General features: G+C 49.5%; 1 protein-coding gene across 1 annotated transcript; it reads left to right on the forward strand.

Annotated features, from left to right (window-relative positions):
- Nucleotides 1-1001: 1001 nt before the first annotated feature.
- On the forward strand, nt 1002-22669 carry SLC5A9 (solute carrier family 5 member 9). Its single transcript, XM_063106091.1, has 14 exons — nt 1002-1142; nt 3074-3145; nt 6544-6648; nt 6964-7128; nt 8351-8456; nt 9274-9354; nt 9666-9871; nt 10079-10214; nt 10711-10818; nt 12844-12994; nt 14809-14977; nt 16465-16680; nt 19682-19820; nt 22461-22669. The coding sequence occupies exons 1-14, from the start codon at nt 1002-1004 to the stop codon at nt 22667-22669; spliced, it is 2004 nt and encodes a 667-aa protein (XP_062962161.1).
- The last annotated feature ends 1149 nt before the right edge of the window (nt 22670-23818 follow it).

Genomic DNA, 23818 nt, shown 5'->3' on the forward strand with positions numbered 1-23818 from the left:
CAGGACAGGGTGTGTGTACCAAGCATCAGAAGGTGTAAATTCTGGCTTTACCCTGTCACAGATGACCTTGCTCTGTTCACTGGAATAAATCATTGTCTGTCTGGGCCTTGGTTTCTTATACTGTAAAAAGGGAACATGACACCTCGGTGGGTTGGAGGTAGGAGTATGTGAAGTGGTGGTTGCTTTGCAAGGGTAATAGTAGACTCTTCCCCTCTGTTCCCTTGTCTCCCTCTACTGGGTGAAGGAAAATTGCATTGAACCTGAACTCCAGTCCCTGCTCCACCTTTACTTTCTGGGTCTCAGTTTCCCTTTCATGCAAGCAGAACCCTGAATACCTTGATTTCTGAAGTCCCTCCAAGCTCTGAGATTCCAAGACTGTTCCCTTTTCTCCTGCTCCTCCTCCTGCTCCTCTGCTGGTAGGGAGGGTGTGTGTGGACATGCACATACATGTTTGTCACGTGTGTGCACATATGTGTGCATATGCATATATGTGTACATGTACGTGTGTGTTGTGTATGTGTGTGCATGTGTATATACATGTGCATACCTGCATACTGTTCACAGTTGTGTTTGTGTGCATGTGCATACAGAAGTGTACATGTGTGTGTGGTGCATGAGCCTGTGTGCACCTGTGTGCTATATATTTGCACAGATGTGTGCATACATGTGTGTGCATGTGTATATACATGTGCACATAAGTGTGTGTGCACTGTGTGCTTATGTGTGTGCATATGTGTGCACACAAGCATGTGTGTGAATGTGCATATGTGTATAGTAGCGGCAGGGGAAGGGGGAAAGAGAGGGTGTTCTGAAGCGGTTGGGGTGGCAGTTAGGAGACAAGGTGGGCAGGACTTTATGTACCCAGGAGGGCTCAGAACTTTCTCAACAGCTAATGGTGCTTGGTGCTGTTTAATCATTAAAGGAAAGGAATGACACCAGGAGCGCCTCAAAGTCCAGCCTGCTGGGGATTGACACTAACAGATGAAAAAGGCGTTGGGAAAATGGGGCTTGGAGCTTTGGAGGATGGGGTCAGGACTGAGACAGCTCTGCACTCAGCACTGGGCTCTGGAGTCAGCCTGCATGCCTATGACATCGGGGTGGTGGTCCTCTACTTTGTCTTCGTCATTGCCCTGGGGATCTGGGTGAGTGAGCCCTGAGGCTGGGGCCTGGCAGGGAAGGCAGGGGTGGTCTCTCATCTTGGGCTGGAGCAGGGGTGGGCAAAAAGAAGTGGATCACAGAACCACAGGGGTTGAGATAAAAGGGCCCTCAGGAGGCATCCTCCCACATTCCTCCTTCCACAGAAGGGCAGAATGAGGCCCAGAGAGGACTTTGGCTTGCCTGAGGTTACACAGTAAAACAGAGGTAGGCCAAGCTTAGAGCCCCTGACTCCTGACTCCAAGTCTCTATGCATCTGCCGCTTTTCTCCAACCACTCTTGGCCACCCTGAGCCTCACTCCTGCCCTCTTTCCTGTGCAAATGGTTGACCCCATGTCCTGCCCCAACCCTGCACTAGCTAGTGTCTTGGCCAAGGAGCAGTGCTTCTACAGGAGCTGGGGCTCCCATGTGTGCTCTCAGGGAAGGAGGCTGGGCAGATTCCAAGCTACCTCTGTTCTCCACTGTTCACAGGAGCCTTGGTGCTGTGGGCAGGGGACAGGCTTTGAGGTCAGGAAGCCATGAATTCAGATCCCAACTCCAACAGTTAGAGCATCATGGCCGTGGGACTACATAAACCTTTCTGAGCCTCCGTTTTCTTGTGTGGAAAATGACAGTAAGGACTACACTGAGAATTGCTGTGATCATTCAGTGACAGATAGGATGGATTTAAGCCTCTGGCATGGTGCTGGGCACACAGTTGGCAGGCAATAAATGGCTGCTCTTATCACCACAGCATTCTGCAGAAATGCCAGCACCTTTAGACTCTGCTGTGAGGCAGACTGTGATTCCAGTACCAGCTGGTCACTTCCTAGGTCACTTCCTGTGGGAGGTCCTCTCTGGGCCTCTGTTTCCTCATCTATAAAAGGGACATGAGTGGTCCCTGCCTCCCAGGGCTGGGATGAGGCAGAAATGGGCAAACAGATGATTGCTGCCTCCTAGAGGTGGCCAGCCCCGAATATCACCAACTCCTCTGTGATTTTGGACAAGTTGTCCCTGTCCTGGGCCTCAGGTTCCTCACCTACATAATGAATTATTTCTACTCATATGGTCACCAAGAGATCAGAGGTGACACTGGATAGTTCAAGCAAAGTTTAACAAGCACCAGGCACTGCAAACCCTTATCACTCTCTGGTGACTGATTAATTACTTTCCCTTTGGAAAAAGCCTTTTTTCTAATTTCCCCTTTTTCTTCGTCTCCTGTAAGTATTTCTCCTCTCTCCAGACCCCGTCAGAGACCTGCTGGCTTCAGCATCCTCACAAGTGCTTCAAGTGCATCCTGCCCTACTTTCTCCCTGCCCTCATCCCGTGTGCCAGAGAAAACTCAGACAGGTGGCTAGCTGACCCCTACTGCTGCAGGACAGGGGGTTCTTCCAGGGCCCTGGATGGGACTCAGTGGTGGGTCTGACTTCAGGCCAGGCCAAGAGAAGCCCCAAACAGAGCTTCTCACTCTGCTCAGGGCCAGAAGGCAGTCCTCTCTGTCTGTCCAGCCTCCGATGTGACAGCCTGGCTGGGAGGAAGGAGGAAATCAGCTCAGGGCGAGGACAGCCACTATACACCTGGGAATGACAGATCGAATGGCCCCCTGAAAGCAAACTGTAGGAGGAGGGAAGGGGAAGTGGATGAGAGTGCACGGCCATATTCATCTCACACACTCGCACAGCCTCTGCCATTCACGGAGACTCTGCCATCCTTTCCTCCTCTGCTCCTCACACCGGCCCTGGGAGAAGCGCAGTGAGGCCACAGAGAGGAAGGGCCTCTCCCAGAGACGCACAGCTCCAGAACGGTGGAGCCGCCAGCACTCAGGCAGCTCTGTCCCACCTCAGTTCTCATCCTCACCCAGGCGCAGGCAACCTGGAGAGGAGGGGGGAGGTTGGAGAGAGGCTTGGAAAATCCTCATCTCTTGCCATTTCCTTTCCAGTCGTCCATCCGTGCAAGCCAACGGACCATCGGCGGCTACTTCCTGGCGGGGAGGTCCATGAGCTGGTGGCCAGTGAGTTGACCCTCCTCACCCATCCCCAGTGTGGAGGCTCCCAACTCTTCCCCTCCTCCCCACCAACCAGTCCCTGCTCATCTTCTCTTGCTTGCACCACGGCAACAGCCTCCCCACTCGATTTCTTGACTCAACTCCTGCTCTCCTGCCCCAAGTCACCCCACAACCTGAGTGGCCTTGCTAACACAGACTTCTGACAAGCATCTCCAGGGCACCTCCCAAGTGTGGCCCCACACCAGGCACTTTGGACCTGCAGAGATGAATCTGGAATGTCCCTATCCCAGAAAAGCTCAGAGTTGAGCTGGGCAGACAGACTCATAAGCAACATGATCAGTGCTGAGCTAGAGGGAAGCATGAGGGCTTGCCAGAGCTTGGGGGAAGTGGGGTGGGGTGTGGTTAGGAGAGATTTTCTTGGGAAGGTGACAGGTAGCTCAAGACTGAACAGCAGTTGAGTGAGGGGAATTATAGGGATGAAATCTCCAACAACCTCAAGGAATCAATCCTGAAACCTTTGTGAACCCCAGCTTCTCCCATCAAGCCACCCCATATTCCCATTGGTCCTCACAACTATCTTCCTCCTCCTGAAGTGGGTGGAGAGACGTAAGCCCTGCCCCAGTGGGCTGGGCTGAAGCTGAATACATACCCAGACACACAAAACTCACACACGACATGTGTGCGTGCATGCTCACACACACAGGCACACACACAGGCACACACACAAAAACACACATTCACACACGCACACACTCACATATATGCACTCGCACAGTAGGACACACACATTCACCCATGCCCACACTCACACATATATGCACACCGGCACTCATGCACTAATACACACACACACACATTCATGCATGCCCACACGCTCACTCGCACACATGCCCACACTCACACACTCATACTTGCACATGAACACACTCAGAACACCAGCTATCTTCCCACTTCTTCCCATACCTATCTTGGTTCTCACCACCCTCCCTGCCCACCACTGGTCACTGACTCTGTAGAGTAGAGGAAACTCAGGAGGCCTCCAGGGCTCTGGAAGATTTTGGGTATCTGGGACAGGAAGAAGTAGGGGCAGGGAGTGCTGGTGTCATCCAATATGACAGAATCCCCAGGGCTGGGGGAAGGTGCTGAGGGTCTGGCAACTCACAGGGACAGTGACAGCATCACAGGCAATATCAGTAACCCTTTCATCAGGAGAAAGAATAACCCATAGAAATGGCTCTTCTCAACCAGTGCCTCCAAATCACAGCCCTTGAAATGAGTTAGGGGAGGAGAAAAAAGCAGGATACAATAGGTTCTTTTGGCCAGTTCCAGAGAAGCTCAGGGGCCTAGGCCAACTTCCCACTCAATCCTGCAGAGGGAGAGCTGTGGGTCCCACTGTAGGTGTGCAGAATCCGAGGCCTCTGAGCAGGAGGGGGCTGTGGCAGATACTCTCATGTTCTCACTGTGCTCCAAACACAGCCTGGGCACCCATGGGAAAGAGAGGATGTGCCTCCCACTCTCAGGTGGGCAGGACTGTCAGTTGTGCCTCCTGCAACTGAGAGGGTCCAGCCTGAGGTCATGGTCAGAACCAGCTCTGGGTGGGGGCATCTCAGTCCCAATGGTACTGCAAGAGCTGGTGTGTCCAGGTAACCATCCAGTCCTGAGACTGTGACCCAAGGAGAGGGTGGGGCTGGGAGTCTGAGAGTAGGAGCAGCAGCCATCCTGCTGCAGAGATGCCACAGTAGTCCTCCTCCCATGCCTCCTCTGAAAGCTTGTTGATGTCTTTTGAGTTAGGAGCAGAGATTGTGAGTGTGGGAGCAGGTGCCTGGCTGCTCCAAGAACAGACTGGGGGAGGCTTCTTCCTCTGAAGCAGGAGGCCCAGTGCACTTTGCTCTGGCTAGATGATCTAGTCCAGCCCTGACAGCACCCCTGTACCACCTGAGAGGGTGAGAGTGGGTAAGCATGTGTGTCCATATGTGCATGAGTGTGTGCCTTATGAGTGCATGAATGTGAGTGTGTGCATGTGTGTGAGTGCACGTGTATGTGTGTTGTGAATGTGAGTGCATGTGTGCACATATCTGAGTGCAAGCATGTGAATGTGTGCTTGCGTGTGAGTGTATGAGTGTGTATGTCACTGTGTGTGACTGCATGTGTGTGAGTGCATGTATAAGCATGCATAAGTGTGTGCAGGTTCATGTCTGTCTCAGGGTGGGGTAGCACAACAGCCTCAGCAAGGTCAGGCTACTTGTTATCTCTGTGCCTTTACACTGTCTCTTCCCTGAATTTCTCAATTTTCTTCTTTGTTTTCACTTTCTATTTCCCAGCACCCCTAGAAGAGCAGGAAGTTGGGTGGTGAGTCCCCACATTTTATAGGTGAAGGAGCTTAGACTTTGAGAGAGGAAGTGAGTTTCTTAAGGTGGCATGGGGTGCAAAGCTGGAGGACAGCTCTTCCCCTCCAGCCCCAGTCCTGTCTCCAAGGTCTCCCTTAAGCCTCCCACCTGGCACTAGAGCCCCTCTGTCTTCCCTTTCTTCCCTCCCAGTCAAGGATCTCACCTAATGTGAAAGATAACATTGATTCAGTGCTGATTGGGTGCTGAGCACCATTTGTGCAGTGCTTATTAGAGCCAGACAGTCAGGGTCTGAATCCTCATTCAGTTGCTTATTAGTCCTGCGACTGGGGCAAGTAATTTACCTGTGCCTCAGTTCCCTCATCAGTAAAAGGGAGATAACAATAGTAACTTCCTCATGAGGATGAAAGGAGTTAATATGTTTAGAAGAGGATCTGGGGCTCAGCAATGCTGAATGAGAACTGCTGTAATTGTTCTTATTATCGTTATCGTCACCACCTCCTACTGTTGCAGAATGGTTGGGCTTTACCTGCCCATGATGGCTGCCCTCCTGGAGAAAAATTAACTCTGGCCTGGCCTGGATCATTCCCTCGGTTCCTCTCTCTGCCAGGCCTTACCCTAGATCCTGCAGAAAGTGGGGTGGTGGAAGGGCCTCCCCCATCACTCTTGTGGGGGTCTCCCCCATCCCCTTCAGCTCTGTCCTCCCTGGAGGCCCTTAGGCCGGTGGCCCCAGTGCAAAGTTTCATCCTCCATGACCCTCAGACCTGATTCCTGTGGATTCCCTTCTTCCCCACTTCACCACTTACTGGGTGACCTGGAGCCAGTGACTTCATTTTTTCTAATTTTAGTTCCTTCCTCTGTAAAGTGGGAGATTAATACCCCTCCCACCAGACACTAGTGGAAGTTAAATGTACTCGTGCATATAAAGTGCCTGGCACAGCACAGAAGTTGCCCAGTAGATGTCATTTCCGCACCTCCTCCTCACTGCTCTGGTCCTGACTCTAGACTGATTCAGGTTAATCCTGGCGCCTGACATTTGACCCCACTTGTGCCTTGCAGATTGGAGCATCTCTGATGTCCAGCAATGTGGGCAGTGGCTTGTTCATCGGCCTGGCTGGGACAGGAGCTGCTGGAGGCCTTGCCGTGGGGGGCTTTGAGTGGAACGTAAGGAAGCTGACCTGGAGGCTGCTCCAGGACAGTGAGGGTCTGTACCTACACCCACCCCTGGCCTTAGTGCTGAGGAGCCTTAGAGATGCTTGGAGGCTGCATGGTGAATTGAGAACCCATTTTACAATGAGGAAAGCAAGGCCCAGAGGAGACAGAGGGATTCGTCCAGGTCACACAGAAGGACTGGGATCAGGCCCCAGGCCCCTTACCTCCCTGCTCAGGGCTTTCCCACAGCATGGCACTCCTCCAGGTAGGAGGCTGCCCCTGTCTCATGTCTAGGAACTGGATGCCTTCTTCTCCCCACTCTCCCAGGCAACCTGGGTGCTCCTAGCCCTTGGCTGGATCTTCGTCCCCGTGTACATCGCAGCCGGTGTGGTCACAATGCCGGAGTACCTGAAGAAGCGATTTGGGGGCCAGAGGATCCAGGTGTACATGTCCGTCCTGTCTCTCATCCTCTACATCTTCACCAAGATATCGGTGGGTACCCAAACCAACAGGGCCATCTTATCTGTCTGGAAATGCTGAATAGGGAACTGCTGAATGTATTTCCATGGACTTGTTGCTAAGGAAAAGCTGACAATTACAGATTGGATGAAAGGAAAGGATAGATGGGTGGACAGAATGATGGGTGGATGGGTGGATGGATGGATGAACACAAGAAAGAATAGAAGGAAGGAAGGACAGAGAAAGGTATGGATCCACATACCTTCGAAGTATGCTCCTGGATCCTCTGCAGCAGTGGGGTAATCAGAGATAAATGATAAATTCACAATCCAGAGTTTGTTCATTAATTTATTAATTCATCTTTTCATTACTTGATTCTTTATTCAGCAACCATGCATTAATTGCATAGAATGTTAGAGTTAGAACTTATTCTTCCTCTATTGACCTAAACTCAGAAAAAGAACCTAGAGAGGTCAAAGACTTGCCCAAGTCCACACAGAGGGCTAGCTCTGGGACTGTTGCTAAAGTTCAAGTCCCATGACCCAGTCTGGGTGTTTTTCCACTCTGTCGTGTTGAAGATCTTGTAATAAGTTCATAAAACAATCATGGAATGGGATCGGCACACACACAGAGGAACTGAATCATTTAGTTGCCACGGCTAAGGCTGAAAAACGTTTTGAGGCCCCTTGTTCCTCCAGTGCTTGAGAATGACCTAGGTCAGTTTAGGTACAGGCTGCACACCCACATTCTCTCATAAACCCAAGCACAAGGATTATCCAAAACCTGTGGTTAGCTGCACTGGGGCTCCTGCCACATTGGGTCAGCCATGGGCCCATCTGGCAGTCAGGTGGGTCTCTGCTCTGACATGGAGCACCCAGCAAGCCTCTGGGCTCTTACTCTCTCCCCCTAATGACCTCTTTCTCTCCAACCCTAGATCCCCCCTTCACTTCCTCAGTCTTCCACTTCATTCCTTACCACTCCTTTCAGGCAAACAGACCAGCCTATCAGTGCTACCCAATTAAATTTCTCCCAGTTTTTAAGGTTTATGCAGTACAGCCCTGTTTTAAAGTCTCCACAGTTTCTCAATGTCTGCAAGATCAAGCCCCTACTACTTAGCATGGCACTTAAGGCTCATCTTCATCATGTGATGAGGGCTGAGGGCACCTGGTATTGCTGAGCAGGTAGGTGACATACCCACGGCAGCCAGACAGAGGGCACTGGGTGACCTGGACTCATGGGTCGTGGCTCTCTGCAGACTGACATCTTCTCTGGAGCCCTCTTTGTCCAGATGGCCTTGGGCTGGAACCTTTATCTCTCCACGGTGATCTTGCTAGTGGTGACGGCCATCTACACCATCACAGGTAGGGCTGAGGGAAGGTTGTGTCTGTGTGCGGAGACCGAGAGACAGGGAGAGGTGGAGAGGGAAGCTTTTGGCAGAGGCAGAGAGAGAAAGAATGAAGTACAGAGACAACAAGAGAGAGGGGCAGAGAGACAGAAAACTGATGCTGAAAGATAGAATGAGAAACAAGGAGAGCCAGAGACAGAGAGAGGCTAAGAGAAAAACACCGAGGAACAGACTGAAAGACACAGTGTGAGAAAAGGGGGATGAAAAGGGCAGAAACAAGGAAACAGCTGGGGAAGGAGAGACACTAAGAGAAACTGAAAAAGATGGACTGCAAGTGGAACAGGGTAGACACGAGCAGCTATTACCTGGGCCAGGGTCACTGTGGGCTGCTCCAGGCAAAGGCCATAAACCCGCCTTCTCCTGATTCCTTCAAAGCACCCCATACACGGCTCGGCTCCCTAGGAGACCAGCTCAGGACAGACTTACACACAGCTAAGTTAGGGCATTTGGAGGAACAATGGGGGGTGGGTGGGGGGGAGGGAGAATTCCTGGTGGAACTAACAGCACAAGGAAAGGAATGGATTTGGGATATGAAACAGCAGCAACAAAACACTGTGACATGATGGCCACAGTCAGATTCTGGCAGGGATAGAAGGAGCTAGCCTGCCAGGGTGGGACAGGTGGGAGCACTGGGTATGGGGAAGGCAGGTGGCCAGAGTCTACCCACTGAGATGGTCTTCCCTGGTCTCCCCAGTGTGGGCACACACAGGGCAGCACCCAGAGAGGAGCCCCCTGTTGGTGCTGACTGATGAGCCCTTTCCTTGGGTACCCAGGGGGCCTCACAGCTGTGATCTACACAGATGCTCTGCAGACAGTCATCATGGTGGGGGGAGCCCTGGTCCTCATGTTTCTGGGTAAGGAAGAGGCCCCACCCTCACCTCTAAATTCCTCTCTGATCTGTCTTTGTCTGTCGTCTCCTTGGCTTGCCTGGAATTTTATAGAGCACAGAGCCATGTCCCCTTTCCTGGCCAGGACTCCCAAAGAGTGAGATTCTCTCTACTCCGAACCAGGGATCTAGAATCTGAGCCTTGTTTCCCTCCTATATTCCCAATCCCCAGGCCAGTTCCAGTCCAGGGGCCCACATGGGGCTGTGAGCTGGGGTGGGCAGAGAGACAGGTTCACTGGGGTCTCAGGAATGCTTCACTCATGGTGTCTCTCCCCACAGGCTTTCAGGAGGTGGGCTGGTACCCAGGCCTGCAGCAGCGGTATAGGCAGGCCATCCCTAATATCACAGTCCCTAACACTACCTGTCATCTCCCACGGCCCGATGCTTTCCACATGCTTCGGGATCCTGTGAGCGGGGACATTCCTTGGCCAGGTCTCATTTTTGGGCTCACAGTGCTGGCCACCTGGTGCTGGTGCACAGACCAGGTAAGGCCCTCAGCCAGACTTGGCCTAGCCCACCAGGAATCGGGGTGACTTCCTGCCAAAAAAACCCAGGCACCTGGATACATAGAGGGCTGGACCTCACTCTGGGACTGGAGTACTGGCACAGTCAGTGACCAGTGTCAGGGCTCGCCATGGCTGAGCTGGACCCCTCCCCAACCCAAGTGGTGCACCCCGTTGCTGCCGTTTCAGGTCATTGTCCAGAGGTCTCTCTCTGCCAAGACTCTGTCCCATGCCAAGGGAGGCTCAGTGCTTGGGGGCTACCTGAAGATCCTCCCCGTGTTCTTCATCGTCATGCCCGGCATGATCAGCCGGGCCCTGTTCCCAGGTCGGAGATAGCCTTGCTTCTTGGGTGTTGGGATGTGGGTCTTGCATGGGGCTTCCAGAGAAGGTGCTCCTGGACAATGTTGGACCAGAGCAGGGGTTGGCAAGCTTTTCTATTTAGAACACATAGTAGGTATTTTAGGCTGTGTGGGCCAAACATATAACAAATATTTCAGTAGAAGAAATTTGTATCTGAATGCCCTTTTGAAGCCTTGCCTTCCCTTTATATGAGGAAAAAACAGTTCAGGCTTTCTTGGCATCTTCCAAGGATATTTGCCTTTATCACAATAGAATGTCTAAAACCCAAAGGAGTCTATCAAGCTCTACAAGGTCGTAGATGGGCAGGAAAATTACCAGAGACCCAGATGCCCCTTGACCTTCTAGACATAGATCCCTGCCAGAGTCTGCAGTGAACACTTCCCTCTAGTGTTGGAAAGCAAATGTGGGGCCAACCTGAGAAGGCTAGGCCCCCTCAGCTCCAACCACCATCACTTTTGCAGATGAGGTGGGCTGCGTGGACCCCGACATCTGCCAAAGAGTCTGTGGGGCCCGAGTGGGGTGTTCCAACATCGCCTACCCCAAGTTGGTCATGGCCCTCATGCCCATTGGTGAGTCTCTCTCCCCACCCCACCCTCCACTCCCACCTCCTGTCTTCCACCAATCCCCACTGCCCAGGAGGGATTGCACTGAAATGGATGAGAAGAGAGAATAAAAATTTTCACCTCTACAACCCCCCCAACAACAACAACACTTTTCACAAGAATACGTAAGGCAGCTGCTCTGTGCACCAGTCCTGGAGATACAGGAATAAAAGATAGGACCCTGCTGACAGGCTTCATGGAGTCACTGGGGTACTCGGACTTACGAAGGGCACAATACAATGTGTAATGTGACCAGTGTGGTGACCCAGGGGGAGCTAAGTGGTCCCTAAGGAGGCAACTGAATCAGTCTGGGGGAATGTTGGGAAAGTTTCCCAGAGGGGAGGAAAGGGAGCTGAATCCTGAGGAATATCGTAGGCAGACAAAGCCAGCGGGGTGTGGGAAGTGTACATCATTCTAGGGATGAGAATCTGCATATGCAAAGACCCAGGGTTGAGAGAGCATGAAGTTGGTACTGAAAGTAGCCCAGTGTGGACACAGAGGCCAGGAGGAGTGAACACAGCCCTGCTGGAGAGGATGTCTTCGCCAAGCCTCCTCCTGGAGCAAAGCCTCCACTCTGAAGGCACTGGCGGGCTCCGGGGGGCTAAGGGCAGCAAGTGCCTGACTGGATTTGGACTTTAACAGACCACTCTGCAGGAGGACTCAGCATGGAGCCAGGCTCAGGGGGAGGTGGGCTCAGAGGAAAGCAGGGAGACAGTCAGTGAGGTGTTTGCTGTGGTCTAGGTAAGCGTGTCATAGTGGCTTGGACCAATTCAGTGGCTTCAGAGATGGACAGCAGGGATTTAAAGATATTCCTGAAGTAGAATTGGCAGGACTTGATAACAGATTGTATCTGAGGGACAAGAAAGACAGAAGAATCGAAGAGTGCTCCCAAGTCTTGGTCTTTAGAACCAGGTTTACAAGATATTGAGACTGGGAACACAGGAAGAAAGACAGGCTTATGGAGGGCAGCGGCTGAGTTGAGTTATTCTCTCCCTCCAGGAGAATGAGAAATGAATCAAAGAAATAGTGGAGATGGTGGGAGGCCAAGCTAGCAAAGAGCAGGCACTGATGGATGGAGGTGGTGAGGAAGGAGAGCAGACGAAGGGGTCTAAGATAACTCTGACATGTCTGCTGCGGGACTAGATAGATATTATTGACCAAAGAGTGACACAGAAGGCCCCAGAGGAAGCTGAGTACTTAAGTTTGGAACACTTGAGTCCAAGGCTCCTATGAGTCTTTCAGGGAGACATCTGGGAGGTGGTTACATGGATTTGATGAGAAAGAAAACTGAGGTGGGACCATGGCCGGGAGTCAGCTCCCCAGGGCGAGCGGTCATATTTCTAGAAGCTTGGTCATTAAAGTCAGAGAGAATTTAGATATTACTGGGCCCCACCCTTTCTTGTCCAGGTAGGACGATAGGCCCAGAAAGGGGAAGAAACTAGTCCAAAGATCACACATACAGCCAGTTACTTGCAGAGCCAGCAAACAGCAAAACAGCACCAGGGCTTCTGCCTCCCAGGCTGGGGCTTCAGCCCAACACCACAGTGTCAGCGAGGAAGGTACAAAAACACTAAAACTCAATTATTAATAATCTCCTTCCTCCTCCCCCACCTTCCCCCCTACCAGGGACTCATTAACCAAGTGTCTACAAGCTGTGAAACCCAGACCAAGATGGCAAAGCTGCGAGAACCTTAAAGATCACCTAGTCTCACACACCTTAATGATATAGATGAGGAAATCAAAGCTCAGGGAGGGCAAATGAGTCACCCAAGGCCAAAAGCAAGGCAAAGGCTGAGCCTAGCTAGAACCCACCTCTAGTACTGTGGGTTTCCTGGATTTCTTACCTGTGCTGAATGGAACCTTATTCAACACCTTCCCCACCCCATGCCCACTCCAGTCTCCTAAGCCTGCTTGACACTGCTGCAGCCTCCAGGGTCCTGCACAGCCAGTGTTAAGGGGCCAGCTGTCCACTCAAGCCTTGTCTCTCCCCAGGTCTGCGGGGCTTGATGATCGCCGTGGTCATGGCCGCCCTCATGAGCTCACTCACCTCCATCTTCAACAGCAGCAGCACCCTGTTCGCCATCGATGTGTGGCAGCACTTCCGCAAGAAGGCAACAGAGCAGGAGCTGATGGTGGTGGGCAGGTGCGCCAGTCTGTTTCCCTGAGCACCTCCTGAGAGCACCCCCTCACTGTAGGTACAAGTCCCTTACCCCCCTGCCCTGCGTGTCCCTGAGGATATCTGTCTGGGTCTGGGCCCCGGACTGACAGAGTACTGGATCTTAGGGCCAGGTTTCTACATGACCCCAGGTAAGTCCTTCCCCAAACTTTAGACCGCTTCTCTCCCTCCAGAATAATGGGGAGAAAAATCTCCTTCCTGCCTGTTTAACTTTCTCTTGGAATTAACCAACAGGGTGATTGAGAGAAGATGACAAAGCACTTAGGAAATGAAAGGTGAACCGCATAAGTGGGAGGAGAGTTAGCAAGCAGCTCACTGCCGAGGTCTTTCAGACCAACTCTGGCTGTTATCCCAGGATAATGGAAATGCTACTAATTTAATCCATCAGACTCACCCAGAACATCTACCATGGGTCATATCCTTATGCTGGAGACACAAGGATGATTCACATGGCCCTGCCCTCAGGTTGCTGTCAGTTCAATAAGACAGGTAGATACACAGGTAATACAATGAGGTATCTGTGTCAGCGGAGATGTTCACAGGAAGGCTGTCTCCAAACAATGCAGAGCCTTGAACACCATGCTAAAGAATCTGAACTTGGTCTTGTAGGTATCTGTTTTATGCTTTTAAAAGCATAACTTGGGGGCTAATTTTTCTTGTTCTCCATAGGCTGGGGATTTGAAATTTACATAGGGTTAAGGGGCCCTTTCTGAAATCTTGCTTCATAATTTAAGCCCCTAACTCGAGATTCTGGAATAAAGTGCTTGGTGGATAGATGCTTGAGCTTACATATCTTGCTCTTTTACATCTCCCTATCACTGTCCTTCCACCAGGATGCCTTCTGCCCATGGCTGCCTCATGAATTCCTGCTGCCTGCTCCTCTCTGCATACCTAGCCCTCAGCACAGGGACTGACCATGCAGGATCTGAGTGCAGGATGGGTTGTGCAAAGAGGAGAGGGATGAGCAGCAGGGAAACCACTCGGGTAGCTGCTGCTCTAGTGGGGCCTACAACAGGGAAAATGGGAGGAAAAGGAGAGAAGAGGACAGGTATGCAGAGACATTTCAAAAGAAGCGTCCCTTATCTCTTTGCATGCTAACTGCCTAGTTTTTCTGCCACTTATTTCATCAATCACTAGGATTTGTGTGCCATCTTCTGGCCACATACATTATTACATGCAACATGTCCAAGAAAATTTTTCATCAACTTGTTCACAAATCCAAAAAATCATACATAGAGAGCACTCTGGACACGTAGGCCTAAGCCAGGGTCAGTTGAAGGCGAGTCAGGAGAAGAAAGTGGAGTCCCTGCCCTAAGCACAGTGCCAATGTAAGGGAGAGGGTCAGAACTGAAGGAGTCTGGAGAAGGGAAAAGTCTCTGGAGGCTGGGGTCACCCTGGAGAAGGGAGCCATCCCGCAAAAAGGGTTGGGATGTGAAATAGGAGCAATGGCATCCCAAGCAGAGATGAGAGGCCTTTTTCCAGGTGGGTGATGGGGTGGAAGGTATGGACTACTCCTTGAACAGCAGGTGGGCTACATGACCTCCAAGGCATCGAATATATAAATGCCAAGGTCTTAGAATTATGAATTTCTTGGATTCTGCAATTCTAATATTGTGGGATTTTAATAGTCGAAGTTACTGAATCTTAGCAGTCGGGATTGTGACCTTCTAATTTTCTCTGATTCGGCGACCATGCATTTCCCTCCCTTCTTCCTTCCTGGTTCCTGAGCATCCCCTTCACCCCACCCTGTGCCTCACAGCAACCTGTGATCTCCCTGGCAGAGTGTTTGTGGTGTTCCTGGTTGTCATCAGCATCCTCTGGATCCCCATGGTCCAAAGCTCCAACAGTGGGCAGCTCTTCAACTACATCCAGTCTATCACCAGCTACCTGGCTCCACCCATCACTGCCCTCTTCCTGCTGGCCATCTTCTGCAAGAGGGTCACAGAGCCTGTGAGTGCAGCACACCTGTCTCTCTCCCAGTACAGCAGAGTCTGGAGACCTGGTTTGTCAGTTACCTGGTCTCTGTGACCTCGGGCAAACCCACTGCCCTCTCTAGGCTTCCATCTTCCTGACCAGAGTATTGGGTTTAAATTCATTCATTCACTCAACAAACATTTATCAGTCCTATTAAGGCAGCTCCAGAAATGCAATGGTTTACAAGGTTCACATAGGTCTGCCATTGCTGGCTGGAGAGATGATTAAATAAGCAATAATAATAAAGTATAATGGCTACTGTGGGAGCAAAAAGCATGAGTACCTAACTTTTGGGACTCTTGGGAGGGTGTTAGGGAAGACTTCCTGGATGAGATGACATCTGAGCTGAGACTTGAAGGATTACAGGGAGGGGAAGAGCATTCCAGACATGAGGAGCAGTGTGTGTGAAAGAGCAAGACAGACTGGAAGATCTCTAGGGTCTGTTCCATCTCTGACACTATAAGGTTCTATATGTAAGCAAAATAACAGCAATTGACAGTGATGATGACAAAGTGTGAACTTACAGGGGCGTCTGCACACACATCATTCACGTAACTGTACTGAAACCTGAGAGAAGTCTGGGAGGAAGCTAGAGGTACTGGGACTGGAACCTGGAACTCCTCAGGACAGCCTAGGAAAGACAGGCCCAAATCTACTGACTGTATCATGAGAAGTTACAACATGAGAGGTCAAGGTCACTGCACAGATAGCATAGAAACCCCTCCCTTGATGGCGCACCAAGCAAGGTGTCTACAGTTTGCTGAGGTCTAATCTTCTTACTGATAACCATAGCATGTAGCAGAACCCAGTTGAATTCTGGGTGTTTCTGCTCATTCTAGAGTTTCTGAAATCAGGACTAGCATCTCATTTTTGAAGATATCAGTTATCTGACCTTACATACTGGAAACAGTTACAGGTTAGGGACAAATGGAACTATAAAGAAGAAAGATATAGGAGGTACCAGAGCTTTTCTTTTCTTTTCTTTCTTTCTTTTCTTTTTTTAAAAAGGCAACAGAAGGGATAGCTGTATTATGATTTCTGAGTTATCATACCAGAAAGTTGGGAAGAGGATCCTGGTGTTCCCTGCTTATTACAAAAGCTTATTCCACTTTAGTTAAATATTAAGCATCTAATTCTTAATTCTCATGACTTAATTATTCATGATAATTCTCTTATCATGGCACATGAGAAAACTCCGAGTCATCAAAGTCAAGTCATTGGTTCAGAGTCAGTCTGAAATGGAGCCAGGATTCAATTCCTACTCTATTGACTCTGGAGCCCATACTCTTTTCAGTACACCGCTTTGCCTGCCTGTAAGTCAAGATAAAGTCACAGCATTCATGGGCAACTCAACAAGATGAACTTGCCAAACACTGTAATAAACCAGCAGGGGAGAGATTGGGAGCAGTGTGGCTTTTCCTTTCCTAGGAAGATCCCTGCTTGTGTCTGCCCTCTCTCTACAGGGAGCCTTCTGGGGCCTCATGTTTGGCCTGGGGGTGGGGTTTCTGCGCATGATTCTGGAGTTCTCCTACCCAGCCCCAGCCTGTGGCGAGGTGGACCGGAGGCCAGCCTTGCTGAAGGACTTCCACTACCTGTACTTTGCTCTCCTCCTCTGCGGGCTCACTGCCATGGTCATCATCACTGTCAGCCTGTGCACAACCCCCATCCCTGAGGAAAAGGCAAGTGGTGTGCTTGCACTGAGGCCCCCCCTGAAATGCTCCCCCTACCCCCAATGCCTACACTTCCACGACTGAGTTTTACTCTGTTGGGTTAGGGTCCCCCCTGTGGTCATACAGATATCCCTGTGAGGGGGAGCTCATTGGGCTATGAATTCTCAAGTGAAAAGTAACTCACTCAATTCAAAAATTACTCATTGAGTATCTAGTATGTACCAGCCACTGTGCTGAGGTTAAAGATGAGTGATCCCTGCCAGTGACTGTCCACGCGGGGAAACAGACACCAACACAAACTTATCACACAAAGAGAACATGCAGAAGGACCAGGCTCAACGGGAGGGGCCAAGCACAGAAGCAGAGGCAGTCCCCACCTGGGAGGCCGGGGAGGGTGCCCTGACAAGGTCACTTTAGTAATAAATGGAGATTTTTTGAATGGTCAAGAAACAAGTACATGAGAAAAGAAAGAGTTTACTAGATTAAGAGCTCAACTTAAACTCCTTACCTCTCCCAAGCTGACTTATTTACCAGGTCTTCAGCATGGATGCATAGTTTTTGAAGCCTTTTTTTTCCTTACTGCCATAATGAAATACCAAAGACTGGGTGACTCAGCAGAAACAAACCGTCTCACAGTCTGGAGGCTAGAAGTCCGAGATCAAGACGTTGGCAGGATTGGTTTATTCCGAGGCCTCTCTCTGTGGGTGGCCGTCTTCTCCTCTTTGTCTTCACAATGTGCCTGTCTGTGACCTAATCTCCTCCTCTTTAAGGACATCAGTTTATTGGATCAGGGCCCATTTTAAGACCTCATTTACCCTTAATTACCTCTTTAAAGACCTCATCTCCAAATACAGTCACATTCTGAGGTACTGGGGTCTGTGACTTCAACATATGAATTTTGGGAGCACACAAGTCAACCCATAACAGAGCCCGTGGCAGAAGGTGGTCCCTGAAACATTAAGTGGAAATCATTTAAAATGCCCCTTATGTGTATGGTGCTTTAGAGTTTGCAAAATGACTTCATACCCTTGGTTTTACTGATTCCTGCAAACAAGCAGGGCATTCACAGATGAGCCAAGAGAAGCAGACTTCTCCAGTGGCTCACTCCAGAAATGGTCTCCTCCTGCTCCTCAGTCTTCAACTTCTCCATTGTCTGCTCTCTTGCTCCCACACAGAAGTTTTCCCCAGTTTAAAATACTTCCTGAATCCTGTTCTCTACTGGTCCTGCTGCCTCCCTCTCCTCCTCAACAGCAGACTTTTGTAGAGAAGAGCCTCCATCCCCCAAGTCTACTTCTCACCTCTTGTTTAATTCTCCACCCATGCAGTCTGGCTGTTGTCCCCAGCATTCCACCAAAATCACTCTCACTGAGGTCACTGATAACATCTTGTTGCTAAAATCAATGGACACATCCCCATTTTTATCTTAAGTGCATTCCAAAGAGAACTAGACACCCCTGACCATTTCCTACATCCTGAAGACCTCTCTTCTGTTCACTTTGATGATGGATTTCTCTCCTGCTTTTTTTTTTTTTTTTTTTTTCTCTACCTTCTGATCACTCTTCTGACTTTTTCCTGGGCCTTTCTTACTGCCTCTTAAATATTATTGTTCCTTAGGAACCCATCTCTTTCCTACAACCCTTCTCACCCTACAATGTCCCTGAGTTATGAATTCAACAACTTTCTATATAAAGATGGCAGTCAATTCTCTATCTCCAGCCAAAACCCCTCTCTCAAGGTTCAAACCCCCAAATCCATCTGCCTCCTCGTGGCATAAAGAGGCACAGTCCATATGTTACTAGTGACACAATGTAAATATAAAGTTTACTGAGAGATATGCATGAGCAAAGAAGCCTCGGGGGCTCTCATGATCCCAAAGACACATGCTTGGGCCTGCACAGCTGGATGCACAGTGGAAGGTAGGAAGCAGGGTGCAGGGCAGGGGACACTTGGTTCAACATGTAACAAACAGCTGCCTGGGCAGAAGAGCCCTGTTAGAAAGGAGAACAGAGCTCAGGAGGTCATGTTTGAGTCCAACACCACTGATATCAGCCAGAGAACTTAATGTTTTTTCTCTGCTGAGCCACCAAAATGGGAGAGGACAGAGAAGAGGAAAAACCACCAGGACCATCCAGGGGACATAAGATTTGTTTCTCCTCACCTGGAGCTCCTACAGACTCTTGAAGTTCATCATCATACTTGTGTGTGCACGTTCTCTCCCTCCCCCCCACGACTTGCTCACTTTCTTGCTCTCACTCTTCCCTCTCTCACTGGCACCAAAACCCACTTCTTGTCTTGTGTCCTCTGTCCCTGGGAGGAGTCTCACTACCCGTCTGATTGTGTAAGGCAGGAACCCAAACTGTGGTTGCCTCTCCCCACTCCCTCACCAGCTCACTCAATCATTCCCCATGTCCTCCAGATGTTACCTCCTCAACACCCTCAAGACTGCTCCTGCCTACCCAGTACCTCAGACACTCTTCATTTCTTGCTTCCCTTTTGTGACAGCCTCCTGGACCCCCTTCAACTCACTCTGAGAGATCTTTGAAAAATCCTTCCCAAATCTACCAACGGGGAAGTCCCTTCACCTCCCCAGGGTTGAATGAGTATAAGCCTCTTCCCTTTGCCTAAAGTCTGCGGTGACTCGCCATTGTCTATAAGGATGTTAAGTAACAACTCCTCAGCCTGACCTTTGAAGCTTTTTGTGATCGGCACCTGCCTCCCTGCCCAGCTTTGTTTCTGTCTGTGAGCTCCACGAGGAGGGCCTGCACCAGCTGGGGTCTGTAGTTCACCACCCAGAACAAGCCTGGCATGGAGTAGGTGCTCAGGGAGGACTCCTCTTTGAAGAAAGGGGAAGTCAGGGCTAAGACTCAGGTATATGGACTTCCAACCCTGGCCTTGTTCCTCATCCTCCTGCCTTTGCCCAGACACCTCCCATGGATTGGGCCCTCTTTTCTGACAGAAGGACTTCTCTCCAAAGGCTACTGACTCTACACAGCATTTTCTCTCCCTACAGCTCGCTCGCCTGACATGGTGGACTCGGAACTGCCCCTACTGTGAGAGCACGCCAGGGACATCAGAGAGGCCAGCTGGGGAGTGCCCTGCAGGAGGTGGAGTGGCAGAGATCTCCAGCCAGGGCTGGGTGCAGCCAGGAGGTAGGCTGAGGGCATGCAGGAGGTTCACATCACAGGGGAGCAATAGGGATGGATGCCATGCCGTAGGCCTCCTATGATCCCATTTCGGGGTCGCTGGGGTCTCCAAGGGAGCCCGATAAATATCACCCTTCCCCACATGTCTATTGAACTATTTGAGAAATAAGACAGATGAGTAAGGCAGATGGGAGTCAAAGTATTATCCTCGTTACTGATAGAATGTATATGGAAAGTTGTGGTTTATATCCATGGGGAGGTGCCCTTCCTAACACTGAACCCCAGCATAGACAGAGTACCCAGCCAGTCACCAGCAGGTCTGACCAAGGGCACAGCCTACACCCTTTGAAGGAGGGGAGCTGAGCCAAGCATGCCCTCTTTATCCTTCCCAAATCTACCAACAGGGTTGAATGAGTATAAGAGCAGAAGAAACAATGAGTGTTTACATGTATTGAGTTCCCGGCACATGGAAGGAAACATTAGGCACGGCAAAGAAACACCCCACCCCCAGTCCCCACCACCACAGTTCTTTAATATATGTCTCCCACTGGGCTTAACAATTCTGCCTAAAGTCACAGAGAAGCATGGCTGTCCCTCATGGGACGAGAGCAGCCATATGTCTGTCTTCATGAGGTCTTCATGAGGTTCCTTTGAAACAAACTCCACTCCTACAGATGTCTCCTTGTGCTTCTGATAGTCTGTATAAATCATGCTTCCTGCAGGTTCTTAAACGTGTTAGAACGGTACATTAACTAAATTTACTCCAAGGCCACATAATCTTTAAAACTGAAAATTGTCATAAGACATAATGTACCTGCTTTAGACATAATACAGCTATAATCTTCCTGTAGTGAGATTAAATAACAATATTAAAATCTCTAATGATAGAATGACAACGTTATAGAGATTTCTCAATTAGAAAATTTCCAAGGAAAAATTTTAAATCCAAAAAGTTAATCCATTTGCAAGTTAAAGTCTAATATCAATTTATCTTGCCCTTGCGAATTAAAGTGCAGTGAAATTTAAATCCTAAATATATTTCCTGCCTCAGTTAGAAGGGGTCTCAGTGGCTGGATGGAGTCAGGGTTCCTTCAGTAGCTGCTTTCCCCCACTTGCAAAAGAAACAAACACCAGGAATAGTGAAGAAGCATTCAAACTAACTACCCTGACCCGATAATTATACAACATATATATACGTATATCAAAACATCAAATTTTACCTCATAAAAATGTACAATTACTACGTGCCAATTAAAATTAATGAATTTTTTAAAGGCCTTCAGGCAGAGGTAGGCCAGACGGATAATTTTGAGTACTAAAAAAAAGAAAGAAAAAAAAATCAAAGAGCAAAAGAGTAGATCTGAAAGAAGTATATTCATCCCAGGTTTTAGATAGATTTAGATGCATTAAGTTATCGCACACTTAATAATGACTTAGTCACACAGGTTCTCTGGGCATGTGAATTCACAAATGAAGCCCTGTGTATCATCTACCTCAGAGTGTCACCATGAGAACCAAAAGAGAAAAGGTTTGGACCAGCTTGTAAAATGATAAAGCCTAGTACAATGAAAACGGTAAAGTTTATATTATTGTTCTTAATGCAGTTCTGCAGCTACATGTCCTTAAGCAAGTATCTTCCTTTCTCTAAGTCTTTTTCGTCTGTGCAATAAGGAAGCCAGATCAGACGGTATCCAGGGTCCCTGCAACTCTGACTCTCTGTGGTTGCATTGAACATACCAAGTACCATGTTCCAAAGCCTTAAAATAATAAAACATACATTCCTAGTGCATTCTTTTCAATATCAAGGAAAGGCTTTTTATATTAATTTTATTTTTAATATGCTATCTGCTAACTTAAAAATATGTACCTTATTAGTTCTTTTGAACTTAGTTTTTAGTGAATTGCACTATCTTTTAACTTCAGGACGGCCCTTTCTGCACACTGAGGAGCCTGTGACTACATGGGCTTGGCTCATGCACATTCAGAACATGATATTCATCAGAACCTCTCCCCCATGCTCCAGCCCTGGTAACTTTTTAAAGTGTCATCAAATCTCCACTCTCATTTGCTGCTCAAAACAGCCTCAACACAGAGCACAGGGCATACAACATTGACCCATTTGAGAAAGCAAGAACCTGCAGCTCAGAGAGGTGGAGTGATTTGCATATGGCCTCATAGTCAGCTGATGGTAGAGCTGGCCCAGGAACACTAAGTTCCTGGCTTGCAGCCCAGTGCCCTTTCCAATGGCAAGTGCAGCAATCTTTCTGGTTCAAACATTTTCTCCTTCCTGGGTGGGATAATGCTCCTTCCCTCCATCCTGATTCAGGACTTGTGCTCTGAATTGGGATGGATTGCATTCTCCTCCCTCCTTAACACGCCATCCCCCTTCAACAGCGAGATGCTTCTGCTTGTATGCTGTGGCTGGGTCAGAGCTTAGTCTAGAGTACCAGCTTAGCACCCAGTCTGTGGTTTGCAGAGAGGGCCAAGTCAATACTCCACCCCTACCTGCCTTCTGCAAACCCCATCCCTTTCTTCAGTTTCTCACTGCCTCTCTCCCTTCCCTCCTCCCTCATCACTTCCCTTTCTCCAACAGTTTCTTGCCTCTCCCCTCAAGTTCTCCTTCCCCTTCTGGTTTTGTCCCTCCAGCCCCATACAGGTCCTGGGAAAAGCTGCTCTGGAGCTGGTTCTGTGGGCTCTCCAGGGCCCCTGAGCAGGCCCTGAGCCCTGCAGAGAAGGCTGAGCTAGAGCAGAAGCTGACCAGCATTGAGGAGGAACCCCTCTGGAGAAACATCTGCAATATCAATGCTGTCCTCCTGCTGACCATCAACATCTTCCTTTGGGGCTATTTTGCGTGACTACACAGACCTGCCTCAACAAGACAGATTAAATACAGCCCAAGCCTGGCCAACCAGAGACATAGTTTTTCCTCCCACCTTGCTGCCCAGACTGGAGACATGGAGGCTGAGCCTGCAGGAGCACCTGAAGAGCATCTAATACCACCTGCACACTCAGCAAGTGGAAAAAATGAGGTCCAGAGAGAGCACTGGACTTGTTCAGGACCACACAGAAGCACTCAAACTGGGTCTCCTGACTTCAGCTCTCTTTTCATTACATTGCCTTATACTCCTACCTCAAAGACACTGTTTCCACCCTCTTGTAGAGTCTATTCAGGAACCTTTACTGTACGTGAGTTTTGAGGTTAGAAAAGTGGAGGATATAAGAAAAAGAGTAGTAAGAAATTTGCAAAAATCCAAGTATCCTTTGCTCCCCAAACCCCATTCTTCCCCCCACTTCTGGTTCCCCTACCCCTCTCTCTCTCTCTATTCCCAATCCCCAGTAATCTATTTGTAGCACGAATCTTCCCAGGAGGGTCTTATATTTTCATGGGTGGCTATCAGACCTAAAGGAGTGAGGGGTCAAGGGTAGAATTTAAGCATGGTGACAGATGGTATTTTAGGTAGGGAGCTCTTGGACAAGGGACTCTCCCTGGCACTATTCAAATTCTGCCTCCCCCTACTCTCAAATCCAAACATGCATAAAGTCTTCATGCCCTTGAAGAACTTAGAGTCCAATTTGAGAGACATGATTTGTTGAAAACAAGAGGAATAAAGACATGCTACTCTGTGCTTAAGGGTAAACCCTGCAGGGAGCAGCATGGACAGCCTAAGGAGCCACTGCATCTGGGCTTTTGCTCCTATCTCTTTGCCTGCCAAGCATCTGCGTACCCTGGAATACACCATGACCCCGTTTAAGTGTCTCTTCTCCAGGAAGCTGTCCTAATGCCCCAAACTGGGTCAAGGCCCCATGCCTTCTCCCATAACCGCTGGACCTGCTCCTGTCATAGTACTGATCACACCTCACCAAACTGTTGTTTCCCCTCCTAGATGGAGTACTTCATGGTGCAGGGACAAAGGATCATGTCCCGAGTTACTTTGTACAGAGGAAATAACAGGTGTTCAATAAATATTTGTTGGATTAATAAATTCTCCATGGTCCTGATACGC

The sequence above is a fragment of the Cynocephalus volans genome, chromosome 8 (assembly GCF_027409185.1).
Source record: "Cynocephalus volans isolate mCynVol1 chromosome 8, mCynVol1.pri, whole genome shotgun sequence".
NCBI lineage: Eukaryota > Metazoa > Chordata > Mammalia > Dermoptera > Cynocephalidae > Cynocephalus > Cynocephalus volans.

Coding starts and splice junctions, on each gene's coding strand:
- SLC5A9 (XM_063106091.1), top strand. CDS start 1,002: ATGGGGCTTGGAGCTTTGGAGGATGGGGTCAGGACTGAGACAGCTCTG. Junction 10,215..10,710: donor CAGCCGGGCCCTGTTCCCAG/GTCGGAGATAGC, acceptor TCACTTTTGCAG/ATGAGGTGGGCTGCGTGGAC. Junction 19,821..22,460: donor GGGCTGGGTGCAGCCAGGAG/GTAGGCTGAGGG, acceptor TTGTCCCTCCAG/CCCCATACAGGTCCTGGGAA.